Genomic DNA, 22,033 nt, shown 5'->3' on the forward strand with positions numbered 1-22,033 from the left:
AAAGATTCGAAGTTTATTTCATCCTTTTAAGCAGTTCTGGATAAAAGACTACTGGGTTTTAATAACAAGCTACATTTAAGATTCGCTTCCACGTTACATTAGCTCTAGAAGCTTGGAATAATGACCGAGTCCCATTGAGCCTCCTTACAGATTTTGTTGAGAACTGAGTATAATTCATGGGCTGACTGGGTGGAACCCTAAAATATGCCACACTGACATATATTTCTCAACCATAGTTTGAGGCTATTCCAAAAAACTGCCAACACAGTAGTATTCTGGAAAGACTGCTGTTTTGTAAATTTCATCTACTTCACCTTTCTTCTAGACTCATATTTTGTGTATGATTCCTGTGCTGGTTAATTTCTGTATTATTTTCCTGGTAATCTGTCTACTCCATGTTTATTTTTATTTTACTTTATCTTATTTTGATTTTCCAAGGTAGGGTCTCTCACTCTAGCCCAGGCTGACCTAGTACTCTGTAGGTCCAGATTGGCCTTGAATTTACAGTATTCCTCCTACCTCTGCCTTCTGAGCACTGGGATTAAAGGCATGAGCCATCACACACTGCTGTCAGTTTATTTAGTGGACTAACATTACTGAGTCTTCCAAGGAGAAAAATCAAATTTTAAAATTTCCTACAAGTAGTTACGATCAAAACGTCCACAAATTGCAGTACCTTTAGATAATTTGTTAAGGTTACACACATACACACACACACACACACACACATTTGAAATGGGGTCTATGTTGCCTAGGCACAATTCTGGGACAATTTATGCCTGAGGGGAAACACGAGCAGATAGCTTTTTTTGTTGTTTTACGGAATCAGACAGGGACAAGGCCCAAGGAGAACAAAGAGATGTCACCTTGTCTGCCCTGGAAAAATAGAACCGTGTCTGATCCAGTCTCACCCAAGGTGGCTACAAGCAATTCCTCAGTAATAGCACTGCCTGCTTATTTCTTCCTCAGCTCAACATACCTATGTAGTCTGGCGCTCCTGAGATAGCCTCTTGAGTCCACACACTAATCAGGTTTCTCCTATACACAACTGAGTCTGCTAATAAACTCCAGAAGCATGCGCCACCTTGTGCATCTGGCTTACATGGGTCCTGGGGAATTGAACCTGGGTCCTTTGGCTTTGCAGGCAAGAACCTTATCTGCTAAGCCATCAATCCAGCCCTGTCCTTTGTTTTTATTTAATTATTTTTAAATATTTTATTTGCAAGAGAGAGAGACAGACAGACAGACAGACAGATAGAGGGTCTCTAGCCACTGCAAACAAACTCCAGATGCATGCAGCACCTTGTGCATCTGGCTTACGTAGGTCTTGGGGAATCCAACCTGGGTCCTTTGGCTTTGCAGGCAAACACCTTAACTGCTAAGTCATCTTTGCAGCCCAAGCATTTATTTGAGAGAGGGAGGAAGAAAGAGAGCCCATGCACACACCAAGGCCTCAAGCCACTGCAAAGAAAGTGCAGACACCTGAACCACCTGTGCATCTGGCTTACATGGGTACTGGGGAATTGAACCTGGGTCCTTAAGGTTCACAAGCAAGCACCTTGTTGCAGTCTAGTTTGCATTGCTGGTAGAAATCACCCAACCAAGAGCAGCTTGTGGGGAAAAAGACGTTTATTTTGGCTTACAGGTTTGAGGGGGAAGCTCCATGACGGCAGAGGAGAATGATGGCATGAGCAGAGGGTGGACATCACCCCCTGGCGAACATCAGGTGGACCATAGCAACAGGAGAGTGTGCCCAACACTGGCATGGGGAAACTGTCTATAACACCCATAAGCCTGCCCCAACAATACACCGCCTCCAGGAGGCGTTAATTCCCAAATCTCTATCAGTTGGGAACCTAGCATTCAGAACATCTAAGTTTAAGGGGGATCTGAATCAACCCACCACATTCTGCTCCTGACCCCCATAAACTGATATCCATGCATGATGTAAAATACAATACATTAAGTCCAACTTAAAAGCCCCCATAGTTTTTATCAATCCAAATGATGTTCAAACATCCCCATAGTCCAAGATCTTTTAACTGAGCCATAATACCAAAAATACCCCAAAACCCATAATGGCACAGAATAAACATTAACACTGCAAAAGATGGCATTGGGCATAGCAAAGAAATATTCAAACAATACAAGATTTAAAACAACCAGAACAAACATCAAACTGTAGTTTCAAGTCCGACAACTCTAGCCAGTGACAAATCTCCAGGTTCTATAGTTCTGACCAGCAATAAGTCTCTGGCATTCCAATTCCGCCCCTCCAGCTAGGCTACTCACAGTCCTGGAAAACTTCATTGGGACGGGCAGCTTTCCTTAGCAGCCATCTTGTGGTCCGGACATCTCCACTGGGTCTCCTCTGTAATCCACGGTTCATCCTCATGGCCCCATGGGGTCTCCATGCAGGCAACCAGCAAACCTGCTTCACACTGCCCATGGCCATTTCCAAAACACAAGACTGGGTTGCAAACTCAATGACCCTCTCTTTCCTGCATTTCTTATACTCCACAACAGGTAGGGTGCCAGTTTGCTAATCCAGGGGGGAATAAGGCAGACTTTGAAGAATGGGACACTCCTTGAGCACGCAGGCCCCTACATTCTTCCTGAAGCCCCAGTGCAGGTCAGCTGGCCCAGTCTCAAAGGTTGTAATCTCTCAACTGGGGCTGAACAGACATCAGTTCACCCAAAGATTTTTTTTTCTTCCTGTGCCATATCCTTCTGCTCACACCAGTTCATTACTATGCAAAGCAGCCCTGCACAACTTCTCAGGACACAGACATAACAGCAAGCTTCTCATACAAACTGCTAGCTCAGTCTAAGCAAGGCTCTTTCTTACCCTCATAAACCAAACCTCACAGTCCTTAGTTCTTACTGCATTCAGGTCTTTCAACTCTGACCTGAGTAGTCCATCAAGCTGTACTTACAGCACTGCAAGGCATCTCTTAGGCCAAGGTTTCAACTCCTTCCACATTCCTCTTGAAAATCAGCTCCAAAAGGCCAAAGCCACACAGTCAGGTGTCTAGAAGCAAATGACCCCACTCCTCAGTACCACTTTACTGTCACAGTCAGGTTCGCATTGCTGGTAGAAATCACCCAACCAAGAGCAGCTTTTGGGAAAAAGAGGTTTATTTTGGCTTATAGCCTTGATGGGGGGAGCTCCATGATGGCAGGGGGGAATGATGGCATGAGCAGAGGGTGGACATCACCTCCTGACTAACATAAGGTAGACAATAGCAACAGGAAAGTGTGCCAAACACCGTAATGGGAAACTGGCTATAACACCCATAAGCCCATCCCAACAATACACTGCCTCCTGGAGGTGTTAATTTCCAAATCTCCATCAGCTGGGAACCTAGCATTCAGAACACCTAAGTTTATGGGGGACACCCAAATCAAACCACCACACACCTTAACTGCTAAGCCATCTCTCCAGCCCACTGCTCCTCTTTAATTTCTCTCTCTCTCCCTGTCTTCCTTCCTCTCATCCTGCACAGCTTTCCTGGACCACCCCTCCTACACACAAACACACACACAATTTCATATAGGGAACTCAAGAAAATAATGAAAAGCCACCTCCTCTGCCTCCAAGAACATTCTTCTCCTTCCTAAGGTAACTTCATAATGTTGACACCATCCTACTGTGTGCCCCTTTCCCCATGCCTAACCTGTCCCAAATACAAATGTTCTGGGTTCAGCCTGCCAATGATAGAGGTTAGGAGCAAGGTAACCTTGTTTTGCAGGTAGTCAATTAGAGACACAGGCCCAAAAGAACATAGATGCCTCCCTGCCTGGGGCCAGACTAGATGGCAACTTCCATGTCCAGTCTGATTCAAGTCGGCAATAAAGAGCCGCTGCCTGGGAACTGGAGAGTTAAGGCACTTGTCTGCAATGCCTAACGGCCAGGCTAGATTCTAGCCATATTCCTTCAGAACCCACCTAAAGCCAGACACACAAAGTGGCACATCCATCTAGAGTTTATTTGCAGTGGCTAGAGGCCCTAGCATGCTCTCTGTCTTCTGTCACTCTTCTCTCTCTGTCTGCTTGCAAATAAGGAAATAAACAATAATAATAATAATAATAATAATAATAATAATAATAATAGCCAGGCATGGTGGCACACACCTTTAATCCCAGAATTTGGGAGGCAGAGGTAGGAGAATTGCCATGAATTCAAGGCCACCCTGAGACTACATAGTGAATTCAATGTCAGCCTGAGCTAGAGTGAGACCCTACCTTGGAAAACCAAACAACAACAACAAAAACAAAACACACAAACAAACATACAATCCAGCAGCTACCTGGTTCCAGACTCTTTTTCTTAGCCTGGGCTCTCCTGGACCCACTCACAGATCAAGGTCCTTCATATACATTTGAACTTGGCAATGAGGCTCATCCAGACTGGATGCCTAATTTGAAGACCTAATGCAAGTTGCCACTGGGTGTCCCTGGATTTTTCCCTCTTGGACCCCCCCCTCCTGGCAGGGGGACCCCCCCCCCCAGCTTGGGAGCTTTTCTGCTTTCCTTCTGTCTAATTGATACTCCCTCTTAAATTTTTCATAACGTGCCCTTCCCCACGTCTCTGTTTATCAATTCTTTGCTAGTCCTGAGTCAAAGAGCTCAAAAGCCCCTGGCTTGGAAAGTTCGTTCTAAGCCCATCCAGAGCCCAGAGGGCCTTCACTGCTTTGAATCTAACAACAGCCTCACTATTCCCAGCAGAAAATCTCCATTGCACTCCTGGACACCCTCTCTTCTTCTTTTCTCTCCCAAAGGTGACAGCGGTTTACTATGTCCATCAGTTCCTCTGGGATACCTTTACTATCCAAAACGACAAGGCAGTCTTAACATATAAAGGTTCTTGGCGCTCTCCAAGTTTTCTCTCCTGCCTTGTCTTGCTAAATTCATTATCTAAAGTCATTTGTTATCTTTGCCAGCTCCTGCAGGAATGTCACACTTTGTAACTCTTAGGCCCTTGTGAGACCAAAATTGTATAAAAGAGTCCTGTTTTAAATATATACATATCTATATCTCCAAGTTGCAACAAACTAGAACCTTCTGGTGTCTCAGGGTGTGCCCTGGTTTTCATGTAACAGCATCACCCAGGAGTAAATGAAGCTCTCAAAATCAAGTGTTAATCTCCATGCCAGATGGCACTTTCTTCTTTTTTTTAAAAAAATATATATATTTATTTATTTAAGAGAGAGAGGCAGATAGAGAGAGAGAATGGGCCCACCAGGTCTGCTAGCCATTGCAGATGAACTTCAGTTGCATGTGCCCTCTTGTGCATCTGGCTTACGTGGGCCCTAGAGTATCAAAACTGGGTCCTTAGGCTTCACAGGCAAGTTCCTTAACCACTAGGCCATGTCTCCAGCCCCACAAGGCACTTTTGATCTTCTGGAAAACTTGAGAAGGCTAACATCTCCCTCACACTCACCCCTGTTTTATTTTAAATAGAATGCAGAGGTCTGGGAGATAGCTGGCGGAGAGGAGAGCTTACTATGCAAGCATGAGGTCCTGAGTTCAATCCATAGTACTCAGGTAAAAAGGTGGGTGTGGAGGCTGAAGAGATGGCTCAGTGGTTAAAGGCACTTGCTTGCAAAGCCTGATGGCCCAGGTTCAATCCCCCAGCACCCATGTAAAGCCAGATGAAGAAAGTGAAAGATGTCTAGAGTTTGTTTTCAGTGACAGAAGCCCTGGCATGCCCGTACTCACTCTCTTTGTCTTCCTCTTATTCCTGTCTCTCTCTTAAACAAACAAACCAACAAAATATCTTTAATTTTGAAAATCTGTCTGTGGCCATGCATACTTGCAACACCAATCTTGGTGGTGGGGTGTTGGGAGCTATAGCTGCTCTTTGACCGTGGGAACTGCAGCTGGTCTTGGATCTCCGGGCACAGAGGTCTTATCGCAGGCCTCGATAAAGCAAACTTCAGGCACAGAGGCATTGACGGCCTCGGTGGAGCAGACTTTAGGCACGTAGAGTTTTGTTTTCTGTCTATAAGCTTGTGCTTGCCTGAATACATTTGAGACCTTGATCAGACTCTCGACTTGGTCTCCTTCTTTGTGTTGGCCTTGTCTCTCGTCCAGGTTAATTTCAACTCGGGTCCTTGTTTAACTCCCCACTGGGGCGGGGGGCAAACACAGGAGGATTACTTGGACTTGATGGTTCAGCCAGTCTGCCCAGAATGCTAACATGCTTCTATAGCCATGAGCTGAATCTCAGAAGGAAAGCTCAAAGCAATTAGCTGTGTGGTAATTTAATACTTGGTTACTTAAACTATAATATTATAATAAGGTCATGTGGTGATGTTAGCACAGGACAACATGACAGATATTGATAACCTGTGCACTTTAATTGCATATGCCCTACAACGTCTGGATATTTCCAGTTGGCTGTTGTGACATTTTTAATGTCTGTCCATAGCATTGTCTTGCTCAGTCAATGAGGCTTGAAACCAAATGCATCATGGAGTTATGGATTTCTGGAACTGGTTGTGGGGGGGAAAACTTAGACATTATCTCACATTCTCCATTTTGTTTTCCAAATGAGGACACCCAGTGCTAGAGTGGTTTCGCAATTAGAGTTATTCAACTAATTAGTTATTATTTATTGGATCCCATATTGCCAGGACCGGATCTCAGGTCTCCTGACTACCAGTTCAGTATTTTTTTATTCACTGTACTGTCACACTAATATTAAACTCCTTTTAATAAGAGCTATTGATTAAGCAATTCAGGATTCAGCCATTTACCACTTGTGCTAAGCGTTTTTATATACATCTCATCATTGTATTTTCAGGGGCATTTAATTCTTAAGGTCTGGGCCATTTGATGTCTTAATGCTACATGGTGTTTACTTTCTCTTAAGCCTCTAGAGAGCTCAGTGGATGGTGTCGTTTTCCTGTATATCATTTGTTCTCAGAAGTACTCCCTTTTGGCAGTATTCCATGAACCTAGTTTTCTACCAGATTTAATGAGCTATTGCATGCATAATGGTGCCACACAGCTAATACAACAACACTCATCTTTCTGCCTCTCTTTAGTGTTATATCTCTGTGTTTGTATGCTTGCATATATGTGTGCAGTTGTGTGTTTATACATGTGCAATTTGTGTGTGTGTATCCTCAGGTGCTGTCCACCTTTTTAGTTTTTCTTTTTTTTTCTTTTTTCTTTTTTCAAGGCAAGGTCTCATTTTAGTCCAGGCTGACCTGGAACTCACTCTGTAGTCCCAGGCTAGCCTCGAACTCAGTGATCCTCCTACCTCTGTCTCCCAAGTGCAGGGATTAAAGGCGTGCACCACTATGCCTGGCTAAATAAAATAAATAGATCTATTTCTTGAGATCCTCTTCCTCTTTTTTTTTTTTTAAGTAAGGTCTCACTCTAGTCCAGGCTGACCTGGAACTCACTTTGTAGTTCCAGGCTGGCCTCGAACAAAAGCAATGCTCTTACTCCTGTTTCTGCAGTGCTGGGATTGATTATAGGAATGTGTGACCATGACTGCCCCAAAGACTAAGTTGATTGCCACAAGTGGGTTAAAAGATGCCCTTTTGAGCTGTTAAAAAAAAAAAAAAAAGGCTAGCCGGGCATGGTGGCCCACGCCTTTAATCTCAGAACTCGGGAGGCAGAGGTAGGAGGATCGCCGTGAGTTCAAGGCCACCCTAAGACTCCATAGTGAATTCCAAGTCAGCCTGGGCTAGAGTGAGACCCTACCTCGAAAAACCAAAAAAAGAAAGAAAGAAAAAAAAAGTCTGGGCAAACTGGGCATGGTGGCGCACATCTTTAATCCCAGCCCTCAGGAGGCAGAGGTAGGAGGATCACCAAGAGTTCAAAGCCACCCCGAGACTACAGAGTGAATTCTAGGTCAGCCTGAGCTAGTGTTAGACTCTACCTGGAAAAACCAAAACAAACAAATAAACAACAACAACAACAAAAAAAAAAGGAACAGAACTTTGGCCCCTTCTGTAGGACTGGATTTTCCCAGCTCCACCTCTCAAGTCTATCTTCTTCCGAATATTACAACACAAGGCAGTGGTAGCACATCAGAAAGCTTCAGAAAAAGTAGAAAGAAGAGGAGTTAGATTTTTTTAAATTTTTTTTGTTTATTTTTATTTATTTGAGAGCAACAGAGAGAGAGAGAGAGGATGGGCATGCCAGGGCCTCCAGCCACTGCAAATGAACTCCAAATGCCTGTGCCCCCTTGTGCATCTGGCTCATGTGGGTCCTGGGGAATCGAGCCTCGAACCTGGGTCTTTAGTGGCTTCACAGGCAAGCGCTTAATCGCTAAGCCATCTCGAGGAGGTAGATTTTGAAAAGCATCTTTTCCTTAGACTTTCCAGGCTCCCCGTCAGCAGTCAGTCCCAGTGTTCTGAGCACATGAACTCAACAGGCAGAGTTTTATGTCACTTCAATGAAACGTTAAGGAGCATCAGGAGCTGTGTAGGTAGGTCATAGGAAACTTGTATTTACACAGCTCCACGGTCATCCCCTCAAAGCATACAAAACACTGGGATCCTGCCCCAGTCGCTGGAACACTTGGACATTAAATTCTCAAGGTCTGAGACAGGTAACATCATACTTGTGTTACATGGTACGCATTTGCATCATGGGTCCAGGCTGCCACCTTCCCAATTTCCATCTCTAGGGTGGACAGATGCCCTTCAGTGCCCCGCAGCCCCTGAGCACCGTTCTGCTCTTCAAGACTTAGGTAGGGTGGGTTCTCTGTTGGGAATGCCCTCACCCCGCAGCCCGGGCAGCGGGGGACCAGCGTCCTGCGGATCCCTGCACGAGGCACTGCCCGCCCCCCCCCCCCGCCCCCGAAGCGAACCGCCCTCGGAGTCCCAACGGCCCAAGCCTGGGTGGTGGCCGCCGAGATCCGGAGCAGCTGGGCCACCTGGGTGGTCCGCGGTTGCAGACAGCGGCCTTGCGGCTTGCAGGAGGGGTGAGTGCCAAGGCGCCGCACCCCCTTGGTGCAGCGCTGGGAGGTGGCGGGCTCCCCGCGCGTTTTCCTCCTTCCCAGGTGCTCTGTGGTCCACACCTGCTGTGAACCCCCAGTGAGGTCGCAGTCCCCGGGTCACTCTCAGTCTTTTGGCTGGGCATTTATCTAGGTGACTCCACATCCTCCCCTTTCTTAGAGCTCATAGTAAGCCTGCGACCCCAGCCATTAGGGATGCTCAGGAATTCAAGGTCATATTTGGGGACATAGTGAGTTCGAGCTGAGTCTGGGCTTCAGAAGACAAATAAATAAATAAATAAATAAATAAATAAATAAATAAATAAATAAATAAATAAATAAATAAATAAAGGTAGAAAGGTTGCTGTGTGTTCGAGGCCACCCAGAAGACTACATAGTGAATTCCAGGTCAGCCTGGGCTAGAGCAAGACCCCACCTTAAAAACCCCAAACAAACAAAAAAGTCCACAAAACTTTCAAAGTATGGGGTTTGGGACTGGAGAGATTGCCCAGCTGTTAAGGCCCTTGCCTGCAAAGCCAAACGCCCCCTGGGGGTTCCAATCCCCAGTACTCACATAAAGCCAGATGCATGCTCACACATACATCTGGAGTTCGTCTGCAGTGGCTGGAGGCCATGGTGTGCCCATTCTCTCTCTATTTCTCTTCTATCTTTCTCTGCTTGCAAATAAATAAATATATATTTTTTTGTTTTGTTTTTGTCTTTCAAGGTAGGGTCTCATTCTAGCCCAGGCTGACCTGGAATTCACTATGTAGTCTCTGGGTGGCCTCGAACTCACAACGCTCCTCCTACCTCTGCCTCCCGAGTGCTGGGATTAAAGACGTGCGCCAGCCCACCTGGCTCTAAAAATATTTTTTAATAAAAAAATGTATGGCGTATGAACTCAGTGGCAGCAAGAACAAAAAAACACAAAAGCATTTCCTCATACAAGCTTCATTTCTGTTTCTTATTTGCTTCCTGCAGCCCTAGTATCTCATCACTGAATTCAGCACTTGTCCCAAGCTAGTTATGCCTTTCCATACTTGCCTTTTTTTTTTAAATTTGAGAGAGTGAGAGAAAAGAGGCAGCAGGTGTGGGTGTGTGTGTGTGTGTGTGTGTGTAAATGGGGATGCCAGGGCCTCCAGCCACTGCAAACAAACTCCAGACACATGCACCACTTTGTGTATCTGGCTTTATGTGGGTACTGGGGAATTGAACTGTGTTGTTAGGATTTGCAGCCAAGTTCTTTAACTGCTGAGCCATGGCTCCAGCCTGCTTATTTTGTTTTCACCTCACTCTCCCACCTGCATAAACAGCACCTCTCTCCTGTTCTCTTCCTACATACAGCTCTTCAGACCAACTTAAACGCCCTCTTCACTGTAAAGTGCTTTTGCTCTACTTGCCAAGTTCCCAGCCTTTTGTTAATCCACCTGTTATTGACATTCCTTGCAGAATGCTATATTTAGCAGTATGCTTCCCCAATCTGTGCATTAGAGGGGTTCCTTAGTCTTAGATGAATCCTCAGCATACAAAAATACAGAGGACTTAGAGCAATCCTTACAGGCATGTTTATCCTTTTAAAACACAAGATATGGTCTCCTACAAAGTACAAGAACCGTGTAATCCCATTACCAAAAAAAAAAAAAAAAAGCAAATGCAAACAAAGTCATATAATTTTTTAAACTTTTTATTGACAGCTTCCATAATTATAGACAGTAGATCATAATTCCCTCCCTACCCTTCCATATCCCCCTTCCCCTCTCAATTATTCTCTCTTTTATTTTGATGTCATCATCTTTTCCTCTGTTATGAAGGTCTTGTGTAGGTAGTGCCAGGCACTGTGAGGTCATGGATATCCAGGCCATTGTGTGTCTGGAAAGGTTGCATTGTAAGCAGTCCTATCCTTCCTTTGGCTCTTACATTCCATTCTTCCCGCTACCTCTTCTGCAATGGACCCTGGGCCTTGGAAGGTGTGATCATATAATGCTTTAAATACAAGTTTTCCATTTTGTGTTGGGCTGTATTATAGTCATTCACCACGTGTGGCCAAATGTGGTTGTGGGCCCCAGGTTGGACATGCCTGAATGCATTCAGGGTTGGAATTGCAGACGTGGGTCCCAGAGAAATGGGTGTGGTTGAGTGGAATCTTCATATAACACACAGGTGTGTGGTTGGTTCATTTGTTGCAATATTCCAAAGGTTTTGAAAAGGGCTAGAGGTGGAAGTTCATAGGGCTCCCCAAACTGAGCTTGAGAACGGCAACTGCAAATGAGCGCACATGAAGCAGAGGCTGGGCAAATGTCTCTCCTTCATTTACTCTGAGTTAAAAAAAAAATATATATAAATATATATATGTATATATATATATATATACATATATATAAACATATATATGTTTGTATATTTATTTATTTGCAAGAAAATAACTAGAAACAAGAGACTCAGACAGATAGAATGGGCATGCCAGGGCCTTCAGCCACTGCAAATGAACTCCAGACACATGAGCCACTTTGTGCGTCTGGCTTACTAGGGTGCTAGGGAATCAAACCTGAGTCTTTAGGTTTCACAGCCAAGCGCCTTAACCACAAGCTATCTCTCCAGTCCCCCTTTGGGTTTTTGAAATAGCGTCTTTCTATGTAGCCTAAGCTAGCATTGAACTCATAATCCTCTTCCCACAACTTTCTGAGTGCTGGGATTGTAGGTATGCACCATCACATCTGGCTAAAGTCCGTGAATCATAGTACCACCCCCCCCACGCCCACCTTTTTTGTGTGCTAGGGTTGGATTGAGGCCCTGGCACAGGTTAGGCACGTGCTATATCACTGAGCTAATCCCTAGCCCTTGTTTGCTCATTGGTAAAAAAAAAGTTTTTTTTGTTCATTATTTATTTATTTATTTAAGAGCGACAGACACAGAGAGAAAGACAGATAGAGGGAGAGAGAGAGAGAATGGGGCCCCAGGGCTTCCAGCCACTGCAAACGAACTCCAGACGCGTGCGGCCCCTTGTGCATCTGGCTATTGTTGTGGGAGTTTAAACTGGTTTTAGCTCCTGACAGCTAAAACAATTGTTTGTATAGTTCTATCTTTGAGTAGACTAATTAAGAGCATCAAAGGAGGTTCTGGAGTGATGTTTTATCAGTTAAGGGGCTTGCGAGAGAAGCCTAACAATCCAGGTTTGATACTCCAGGACCTACATAAACCAGATACACAAGGTGGCACATGTGTCTGGAGTTTGTTTGCAGAGGCTGGAGGTCCTGGTGTGCCCATTCTCTCTCTCCTATTTCTCAAACTCAAAGAAAGAAAGAAAATATTTTTAAAAAGGAACATCAAAGGAAAGTTTCAGCTATTCAGAAGTTCTCTGGGAAATGTGGACAGGGGATTTGTGGACATAGGTGGGGCAGGCTGTTTGTGCCTTGCGTGTTGGCAATTTTGCCACAGAATGTGATCATTATTGGGGCTGTGCCTGTCTTCCTCGACACTTCTCTCCTCAAAGCCGGTATCTGTGAGAATTTATCCTTTTATTCTTCACATATTTACTATTGGAGCTGGGGGGCTGGGGGCGGGGAGGGAATGGGAATGGGAATGGGAATGGGTGCACCAGCCACCGCAAACGAACTCCAGATGCATGAGCCACTTCGTGCAGTTGGCTTTAGGTGGGCGCTGGGGAATCGAACCCTGGGGGGGGGGGGGCGCCAGGCTTTGCAAAGCGAGCGCCTTGAACTGCTGAGCCATCTCCCCAGCCCCTCTTAACCTGTCTTGAGCTTTAAGTGCGTGCGTATGGGGGGTAGTTAAAGAGCCTCCACCATGCTGCTGTAAACATTCAACATCACACGTTTTTCTGCTTCCAGGTGTGCACGTCTGAGCCCCCGGGCAGGAGGCAAAGGGCAGCAGCATGGACCCGCCCGAGGGGGAGGCGGAGGGCCACCCTCCCGAGACCCCGCCCGCGGCGGCGGCGGCGGCGGCCCCGGCCCCCGCGGAGGATGCCGCCCCGCCCGCTCCCTCCGAGGGACAAGGCCTGCGGCCTCCCGGCGCCTCGGTGTCCGATTACCGCAGTCTCATCCCTTCGGACGAGGAGGTCATCCTCCCTGAAGAGGACGAGTCGGCTCCGGGCCGGGTCCGGCCCAGGATTGGCCCCCGGCCCGTGCAGTCGGGGCTTTCGGAGACGCTTGCCCAGTCGGGCCGGCGTCCCTCCAAATTCCGCCGCAGCATGAGTGGCATCCCGAACTTGCAGGAGACCCTGAAAGAGAGACAGGTTCGCGCCTCACAACGGCTTTTCACAGGCAGTACTTAAAAAAAAAAAAAAAATATATATATATATATATATAGATATATATATATACACATACATATATATATATACACATACATATATATATACACATACATACATATATATACATATACATATACATATATATATATATATATATATATATATATATATATATAATTTGTTTGAGAGAGGGAGAGAGAGAATGGGCACACCAGGGCCTCCAGACACTGCAAACGAACTCCAGATGTATGTGCCACCTTGTGCATCTGGCATACGTGGGAGAATTGAACCTGGGTCCTTAGGCTTTGCAGGCAAACGCTTTAACTGCTAAGCCATCTCTCCAGCCCTGAGATTTTTTCTTTCTTTCTTTCAAGGTAAGGTCTCACTCTAGCTCAGGCTGACCTGGAATTCACTATGGAGTCCCAGGGTGGCCTTGAACTCATGGCGATCCTCCTACCTCTGCCTCCCCAGTGCTAGGATTAAAGGTGTGCGCCACCATGCCCGAGCTTTTTTTCCCCCCTCTTTTAAATGAAGTCTTTTGGTGTGTTTTCATCATTGTATGTTTTCCCCTCCCCCAACATGTCATTTCTTTTAGGCAAGATTTAGAGAAGCAAGGGAAGCCCGAAAAATGAGCATCGACCCATCATACAAATATATATTTGAAATTCTAGCCGACAAACTTGGCCTGGACCTGGTGACTGTCGAAGAATTAATATTGGATTGCCCATCAGTAAGTTCAAGTCTCACCTTCACGATTTTGATATTTGGTACATTTTAAACAATTGATTTACTCCCTAGGTACAGACCCTGCCCCTTGATTGAATCATATGTATGTACATGAGACGTCTCATGTAGCCCAGGCTGGCCTCCAACTTGCTATGCAGCTGAGGATGTACTTGAACTCCTGATCCTCTTGCCTCCACCACTGCCCAAGTGCTGAGATTCAGGCTTGACCACTGTGCCTGGCTTGCTCATTTCTTTATTTTAGACAAGATCACTAGTAGCCCAGGCTGATCTTGAACTTGCTGTATAGCCAAGGCTGGCCAGGAACAGGACTTCATAGATCCTTCCTAGTGCTCCATTATCCATTGCTTGTCTGAATAAAAGATGACTGATTTAGGAAACTGGAGTCATGGTCACGACCCAAGGTTGCCTTCATGAATTTACGGACTGCATAGCCACATAGTACCCTATGCTCACTTTGAGGAGATTTAAAAAAATATTTATTTTTATTTATTTATTTGTAAGTAGAGAGAGAGGAGAGAGAGAGACAGATAGAGAATGGGCACACCAGGGCTTCCAACCACTGCAAACAGACTCCAGACGCATGTGCCCCTTGTGCATCTGGCTTACGTGAGTCCTGGGGAATCAAACCTTGGTCCTTTGGCTTTGCAGGCAAACGACTTAACCTCTAAACCATCTCTCCAGCCCTCACTTTGAGGTTTTTATGCAGCTATCCTGACATCATTCGGCTTCCTTCTTCCTCCACCCCTTCCTCCTCCATTTTCTTGTGCTAGGAATCCAACTCAGGAATTCATACTTGGCAGCCAACTGCTCTATAGCTGGGCTGTATTCCCCAGCAACCTCCTTAACAATTCTTATCAAGTGGTGCTGTCTTTTCGTTTGACCCCGAGCCTCACACATTTTGGAGGTGGTCCTGACTGGGAACAATACCACTTAATGGTAAGGAGAGTCTGTCATTTTCAAGATGGGTTCTTTTCGCTTGTCTTAATGTCCTCCTTCTCCTGTGGCTATTTGGGTTCCTGTGGAGGCCAGAGGAGAACGTTGGCTGCCCTCCTCTCTTCCTCATCCTCCTACTTCCTTAAGACGAAGTCTCCCTCTCAACCTGAAGTTGCCATTTTTACTTTTGGATAGCAGGCCCCAGTGACTCTCTGATCTCCATCCTTAAAAGACTGGGGTTACAGCCATGTGTGGCCACTCTAGCTTTTATTGTATGTATGGGTGCTGGGAAATTGAACTCTGGGCTTCTCAGGGCCTATGAGACCCTCAAACTTAAGCAGCAAGCTCTTCTACCTGCTGAGCCATCTCTCCTGTCTGTGGTCCCCTGTCTTTTTTTTTTTTTTTTTTTTGGGAGGTAGGGTCTCATTTAAGCCCAGGCTGACCTGGAATTCACTCTGCAGGCCTTGAACTTACAACATTCCTCCTCCTCTTCCTTCTGCTGAGATGAAAGGTGTGCACCACCATGCCTGGCTCCGCCCCTTTTCCATTCGCCTAGTGTGCATGCACATTCATGTATGTGGGCGTATGTGTGTGTGTGTGTGAGGGTACAAACATATGTGTGTGCAGGCCAAAGAACAACCTCTGGTGTCTGCCTTAGGCCCATTGTCCACCTCTTTCAAGACAGGGGCTCTCACGGGCCAAGAGCCCACTGATTGGACGAAACTGGCTGGCCAACAATCACCAGGAGCATCCACCTTTCTCTGCCTCCCCCAAACTTAGATTATACGCACATCCCTAGCATTTGCAGGCGTACTGGGGATTGAACTTAGGTCCTCATGCTTGGGAGGCAAAACATTTACTGACTGAACTATCTCCCCAGCCCATTTAATTCCTTTTTAACTGCTGAGCCATCTCTCCAGCCCAATTATTTTATATAGTATTTATTTACAAGCAGAGGGAGAGAGAGAGGAGAGGCAAGTTCGTGTGGAAGATGGAAGAGTAGAAGGTTCAAGGGCAAAGCCACACATCTCCGCCGCTCCACTCCATCTCTTCGGTGATTGTTGAGGTCACCTTCTCACTGCTGGCACAAAGCACTTGGCCAAAAGCAGCTGACAGGAAAGTTGTTTATTTTGGCTTACAGACTTGAGGGGGAAGCTCTATGATGGCAGGGGAAAGCATGGCATGAACAGAGGCTGGACCTCACCCCCTGCCACAGCAGGTAGAAAATAGTGGCAGGAGAGTGAACTGAGCTCCAGCAAAGGGAAGCTGGCTAGAATACCCCCCAGCCGGCCCCCAACAACACCCCTCCTCCAGCAAGGGTCCACCTCCAAACTTGCCACCACCTGGGAACCAAGCATTCACATGAATTTATGGGGGACCCCTGATTCAAACCACCACAGTGTTGGTTCTCAAATGCACTCCCAAGACTCTCAGGATTAGCATCTTGTGTATTTAAAAGCCCTCTATGAAGCCAGGCATGATGGTGCACACCTTTAATCCCAGTGCTTGGGAGGCAGAGGTAGGAGGATGGCCATGAGTTGAAGGCCATCCTGAGACTACTTAGTTAATTCCAGGTCAGCCTGGACCAGAGTGAGACCCTACCTCGAAAAACCAAAAGTATATAAATAAATAACAAAAAAATATAAAAAGCCCTCTATGTCGGGTTGGGGAAATGGCTCAGTGGTTAAAAGTGCTTGCTTGTAAAGCCTGTCTGCCTGGGCTCAATTCCCCAGCTACTCTTTTAAAGCCAGACAGATGTTCATCTGTGGTGCCAAGAGACCCTGTCCCATGCACACACACACATATACAATATATTTAAAGACTATGTGATTGGTGCATGCTAAGATTTGAAATCCACCATCCAAAAGGGACTGGTTTTGTTAGACTTGGGTTACTTTGCCCAAATAATAATGATACAGGAATTTTGGGTTCCTTGTACACAAATGCAATGGGGGTGTTTCCAGATCCTCATCCTATGAAGGCAGAGAATGAAATCCATGGGCCAGAGGATAAAGGTTCAGAAAGATTCTATTGTAGCTTAAAGCTTTAGGAGGAGGAAAAGAAGGGGGCTTAAGCTTAGAACAGAAGAGAAGGAAGCAAGGTGGAGCTCTTGCCCAGGGAGGTAGGAGGGGGTTTTAGAAGCCCTCCTCGAGACTCAGATCTGTTTGTTTTGTTTTTTGTTTTTTTTTTTCTTTTTTGATGTAGGGTCTTGCTCTAGCCCAGGCTGACCTGGAATTCATTATGTAGTCTCGAACTCATGGTGAGCCTAATACCTCTGCCTCCCAAGTTCTGGGATTAAAGGTGTGTGCCACCACGCCCGGCTAGATCTGTTTTTTTTTTTTTTAATTTTTTTTTTTTTATGGGAGTGGCTATGTGATGATGACCATGGTGGCAGGTTACTATGGACAGAGATCAGTTTTCACAGCTTTGCCAGTAATCTTAGGTAAGGATCAAAGTTTCTGTCCTCTGGCTGGAGAGATGGCTTAAGTGCAGTTAAGCACTTGCCTGTGAAGCCTAAGGACCCAGGTTTGAGGCTTGATTCCCCAGGACCCATGTTAGCCAGATGCACAAGGGGGCACACGCATCTGGAGTTTGTTTGCAGTGGCTGGAGGTCCTGACATGCCCATTCACTTTCTCTCTCTCACTCTCTCTCTCTGCCTCTTTTTCTCTCTGTCACTCTCAACTAACTAAATAAAAAGGAACAACAGCAACAAAAAGTTTCTGTCCTCTAGGAAGGGTGCAAGCTTAATGTAGAGATCTTTCCTGGAGGATGTAACATCCAGCTTTCTACAAATTTAGTGATGTAGCCTGCTTTTAGTCAGGGAATAAAACACCATTCACTTTTGGCGTTCTGTTACCTGATTGCCTAGCCAATCTCTGTCCCCTATCAATAAGGGGAGGGGAACTCACAACCTGAGAGAGAGACTTGAGTACAGAACCAGTGGGGCTAAAGGAAGGAATGAGCCAACAGTATTTCACATTTGCTGTGGGCAGGGGATGGGTGGGTACAGATTTTGCTCACATGACCTATTTAGTTTTCTACTTTGTACTCAAAAGTATGGGAGAAGCTGGGTGTGGTGGTGCACACCTTCAATCCCAATACTAGCTCTAGCCCAGTGCAGGCTGACATGGAACTAACTCTTTAGTCTCAGAGTGGCCTCGAACTCACAGCGATCCTCCTACCTCTGCCTCCCGAGTGCTGGGATTAAAGGCGTGTGCCACCACAACTGACTTCCCATCCCTCTTTTTATATTTTGTTTTGAGACAGGGTCTTACTGTGTTGCTAGACAAACTCATTTTATAGATCTGGAAGGCCTTGAACCTTTAGTCCGTCCTCCTCCGTGTCCAAACTAGGAAGGATTCCAGAAGCTGCTACCAGGCACCGTATCTGTACGCCTTCAATGAAGTTATTGAGTCTTATTTTCTTCACATACAATATGATGCTCATGGGTCATGGTGTGTGAAATGCTTCCACAGTTGTTTTATTGTTTGTTTGTTTTTCTTTTTAGGGTCGCCCTCTAGCCCAGGCTGACCTGGAATTCACTATGTAGTTTCAGGGTGTCCTCGAACTCATGGCGATCCTCCTGCCTCTGCCTCCCGAGTGCTGGGATTAAAGGTGTGCACCACCACACCCGGCCTACTTGTTAAGTTTTGTTGTAGTTCTCTAATCATATTATTGATCATCATTTTCTCTTTTATTTTCAGCTGGACCCATTTCTCCGTTTTTTTGAGAAAGATGGCTATAAGACATTGAAGTTTTTGTACCAGGAAGGAGATGTGCCAGGTCTTGGTAAGGAGGTTTGGTGAGGAAACGGGCTAGTGATTAACTAATGAATGTTAATGTGTAGTGTATTTTCATCTTAGGCAATAGATACTCTTCTCTTTTAAGCAGCCATCTCTTCAGCTAGGATTCTTCTTTTTTTCCCCCCTAATTTATTTGAGAACGAAAGACAGAGAGAGAAAGAGGGAGAGAGAGACAGAGGGAGAGAATGGGCACATCAGGGCCTCCAGCCACTGCAAACGAACTCCAGATGCATGTGCCACCTTGTGCACCTGGCTTACGTGGGTCCTGGGGAACCGAGCCTTGAACCGTGGTCCTTAGGCTTCATGGACAAGTGCTTAACCACGAAGCCATCTCCCCAGCCCTCCATTCAGGATTCTTGTTCTCATTTTAAAGCAAGTGCATTGAACGGCTGAGCCATCTCTCCAGCCAGCATTCTTGTCTTTTAGAAAGAAAATTTTATTAGATGCATATCTGAAAAAGATAGTTTCTTAATAACATTTCACTCTGAGTCCCAATAAACATCTGGGACACTGTCATTATGGTTTAAGAGAGACATCTGTGTAGAAGCCATTGGCCTCTACTGGGAAATACACACTTCTATTAGAATTTAATTGCAGTTCCCTGGAACAGGTGTCTCTATTGTGTCCATATGTTTTTTGATAACTAGAAATGGTCATGCATCTAACTCCGGAGCCCAGCAGCTGGCCCGCTGTGGCCCCGGCTCAGCGTCTTGAGGCTGTGTCTGCTGTCAATCACACGGTCTAGTGTTTTTTTTTTCCCCCTCCGCGCTTCATATTATGCCTAAGACAATTAACATGCAGCCAAGTTATTAAACCTTTGTTTCGGTAAGTTAGCTACACAGGCTGTCCTTTTGTTATCAGGCCACTTACCATCTAGGTCCTGTGGATGTGCTTTCTGTATGTTCCTGCTTTCGATTTTTTTTCTCTCACTTTCTTCTGCTATTGCTTTAGGCTATGCTTGTATTTTTTTCTTGTGTGTTGCATGTATGTGCACATGCATGTGGAGACCAGAGAACCTCAGATGTTCTCTTGGTGCTGTTTACTGTTAAAATTTATGTATATATACATATATGTGTGTATATATATAAATAGATATATACATATATATATATATATATATTAATATACATAGGCTTATTTTTGTACTTTTTTCTAGGCAGGATCTCACTCTAGTCCAGGCTGATCTGATACTCACTCTGTAGCTCCAAGATGGCTTTAAACTCATGCCCATTCTCTTACCTCAGCCTCCCAAATGCTGGGAAAGGCATGCTCCACCACGCCCATCTCATTTTTTTTTAAAATTAATTGCTGGTTAAATATCAAAATGATACCTGACAATTCTAGAAAGAGAGAAACAATCTACAATTAGGATGAAAATAACCACTTAGAGTGCCACCATTCAGTTGGTGAAAGCACTGTTAATGTCCCTCTGGAACTGTTTTGCTATATACATGCTTTTAAATTTTTTTTTTTTTTTTGAGTTTTCGAGGTAGGGTTGAGCTTAGCCCAAGCTGACCTGGAATTTACTATGTAGTCTCAGAGTGGCCTTGAACTCACAGTGATTGTCCTCCTTCTGCCTCCCAAGTTCTGGGATTAAAGGTGTGTGCCACCACGCCCGGATTTTTATTTTTTATTTTTTAATGGAATGCAACTCTATGTATTATTCTACACTTTTTTAAACACATTGTATTTATTTATTCATTCATTTGAGAGAAAGCGAGAGAGAGAGAGAGAGAGAGAGAGAGAGAGAGAGAGAGAGAGAGAGGGAGGGAGATGCAGATAGAGAGAAAGAGAGAATGGGTGCACCAGGGCCTTTAGCTACTGCAAATGAACTCCAGACGCATGTGCCACTGTGGCTTACATAGGTACTGGGGAATTGAACTGGGGCCCTTAGGCTTTGCAGGCCAACATCTTAACTGCTAAGCCATTTCACCAGCCCTACACTGTTTATTTTTCTTTCTTTATTTATTTTTGAGAGAGAGAGAATGGGCACTCCAGGGTCTTCAGCCACTGCAAACGATCTCTAGACACTTCTGCCCCCTTGAGGCTTATGTGCAGCATTGCATTTGGGTTACATGGGACCTAAAGATTTTAATACGAGTTCTTAGGCTTAGCAGGCAAGCACCTTAACCATTGGGCCAGCTCCACAGCCCTATACTGATGTTTAAAACTTGGTAACATTGACTTTTCCATGCCAACAATTCACACATTTAGAAATTTTTAATAGTTGCACTGCAGTTCACTAGGCTGATGTAACTATGATGTTAAAAAATGATCTCCTGTTACAATTTAGATTGTTTGCAGCAAGACTAACATTGAAGCTAACTCTGGGTGGATTAGTAGGAATGTTTCGGGAGAATTCCCAGAACAGAAGGTGGACATATTTTTAGTTAGTATTGTTGCAAAGTACAACAGTGGTAAATTTAATCTGTTAGTTAAATGTTTATGTCTCTCTCACTGTGCACCTGCTATATAAAGGCACTTTATAAAAGCAAGTGCCTTTAATCTCTTGAGTCATCTCACCAGTCCCTAATATTGCAACCAGCCATCTAATGGAACTGTCATACTTTAAATAGTTTCTTAGGGCTGGAGAGATGGCTTAGCGGTTAAGCGCTTGCCTGTGAAGCCTAAGGACCCCGGTTCGAGGCTCGGTTCCACAGGTCCCACGTTAGCCAGATGCACAAGGGGGCGCACGCGTCTGGAGTTCGTTTGCAGAGGCTGGAAGCCCTGGCGTGCCCATTCTCTCTCTCCCTTTATCTGTCTTTCTCTCTGTGTCTGTCGCTCTCAAATAAATAAATAAATAAATAAATTAAAAAAAATAACATAAATAGTTTCTTAAAATTAGATATTTATGGTTCAATGTTTAGTTCTTATTAAAATTAGCTTAAAGGGGCCAGGAATGTGCCTCTGGTGAGTTGTTGCCTAGGTGTACAAAGCCCCGGGTTCAATCCCAGATACTTAAAAAAAAAAAAAAAAAGAGGAGGAGAACTACTTCATTATAAACCCCATGAGTGTGTTTAGTGTGGATCTGTTCCTCCTCAGTATTCTCAGTAAAGCCTTCCTGAGACAGGGCCAGCTCACCTGAAACTGAACAACGGGTAGTAATGTCATAGGCGAATGATGATGGCCTGGAGGAACAGTGTGTGTGTGAAGGTCTTGAGTCAGGGCCAAAAAAAGTGAAAGTTCAAGGTCAGGGAAAGAGAACTGGGGATGCTGCAATTTAAGCACCCGTAGCTCGGGGCTGGAAAGATGGCTCAGGGGTCAAAGGCACTGGTTTGCAAAAGCCTGCGATCCAGGCTCATTTCCCCAGCCAGCCGAGT

General features: G+C 45.2%; 1 protein-coding gene across 1 annotated transcript in view; it reads left to right on the forward strand.

Annotated features, from left to right (window-relative positions):
* The window catches only part of Dnah8 (dynein axonemal heavy chain 8), a 313,617-nt gene that overhangs the window by 625 nt on the left and 290,959 nt on the right, over positions 1 to 22,033 (forward strand). Inside the window, exons 2-5 of the mRNA XM_045156110.1 lie at positions 8,754 to 8,947; positions 12,831 to 13,208; positions 13,825 to 13,959; positions 18,615 to 18,699. Of these exons, the coding sequence (XP_045012045.1) occupies positions 8,754 to 8,947; positions 12,831 to 13,208; positions 13,825 to 13,959; positions 18,615 to 18,699 (792 nt within the window). The remainder of the gene's footprint in view (positions 1 to 8,753; positions 8,948 to 12,830; positions 13,209 to 13,824; positions 13,960 to 18,614; positions 18,700 to 22,033) is intronic.

This window comes from Jaculus jaculus, chromosome 8 (assembly GCF_020740685.1).
Source record: "Jaculus jaculus isolate mJacJac1 chromosome 8, mJacJac1.mat.Y.cur, whole genome shotgun sequence".
Classification (NCBI taxonomy): Eukaryota; Metazoa; Chordata; class Mammalia; order Rodentia; family Dipodidae; genus Jaculus; species Jaculus jaculus.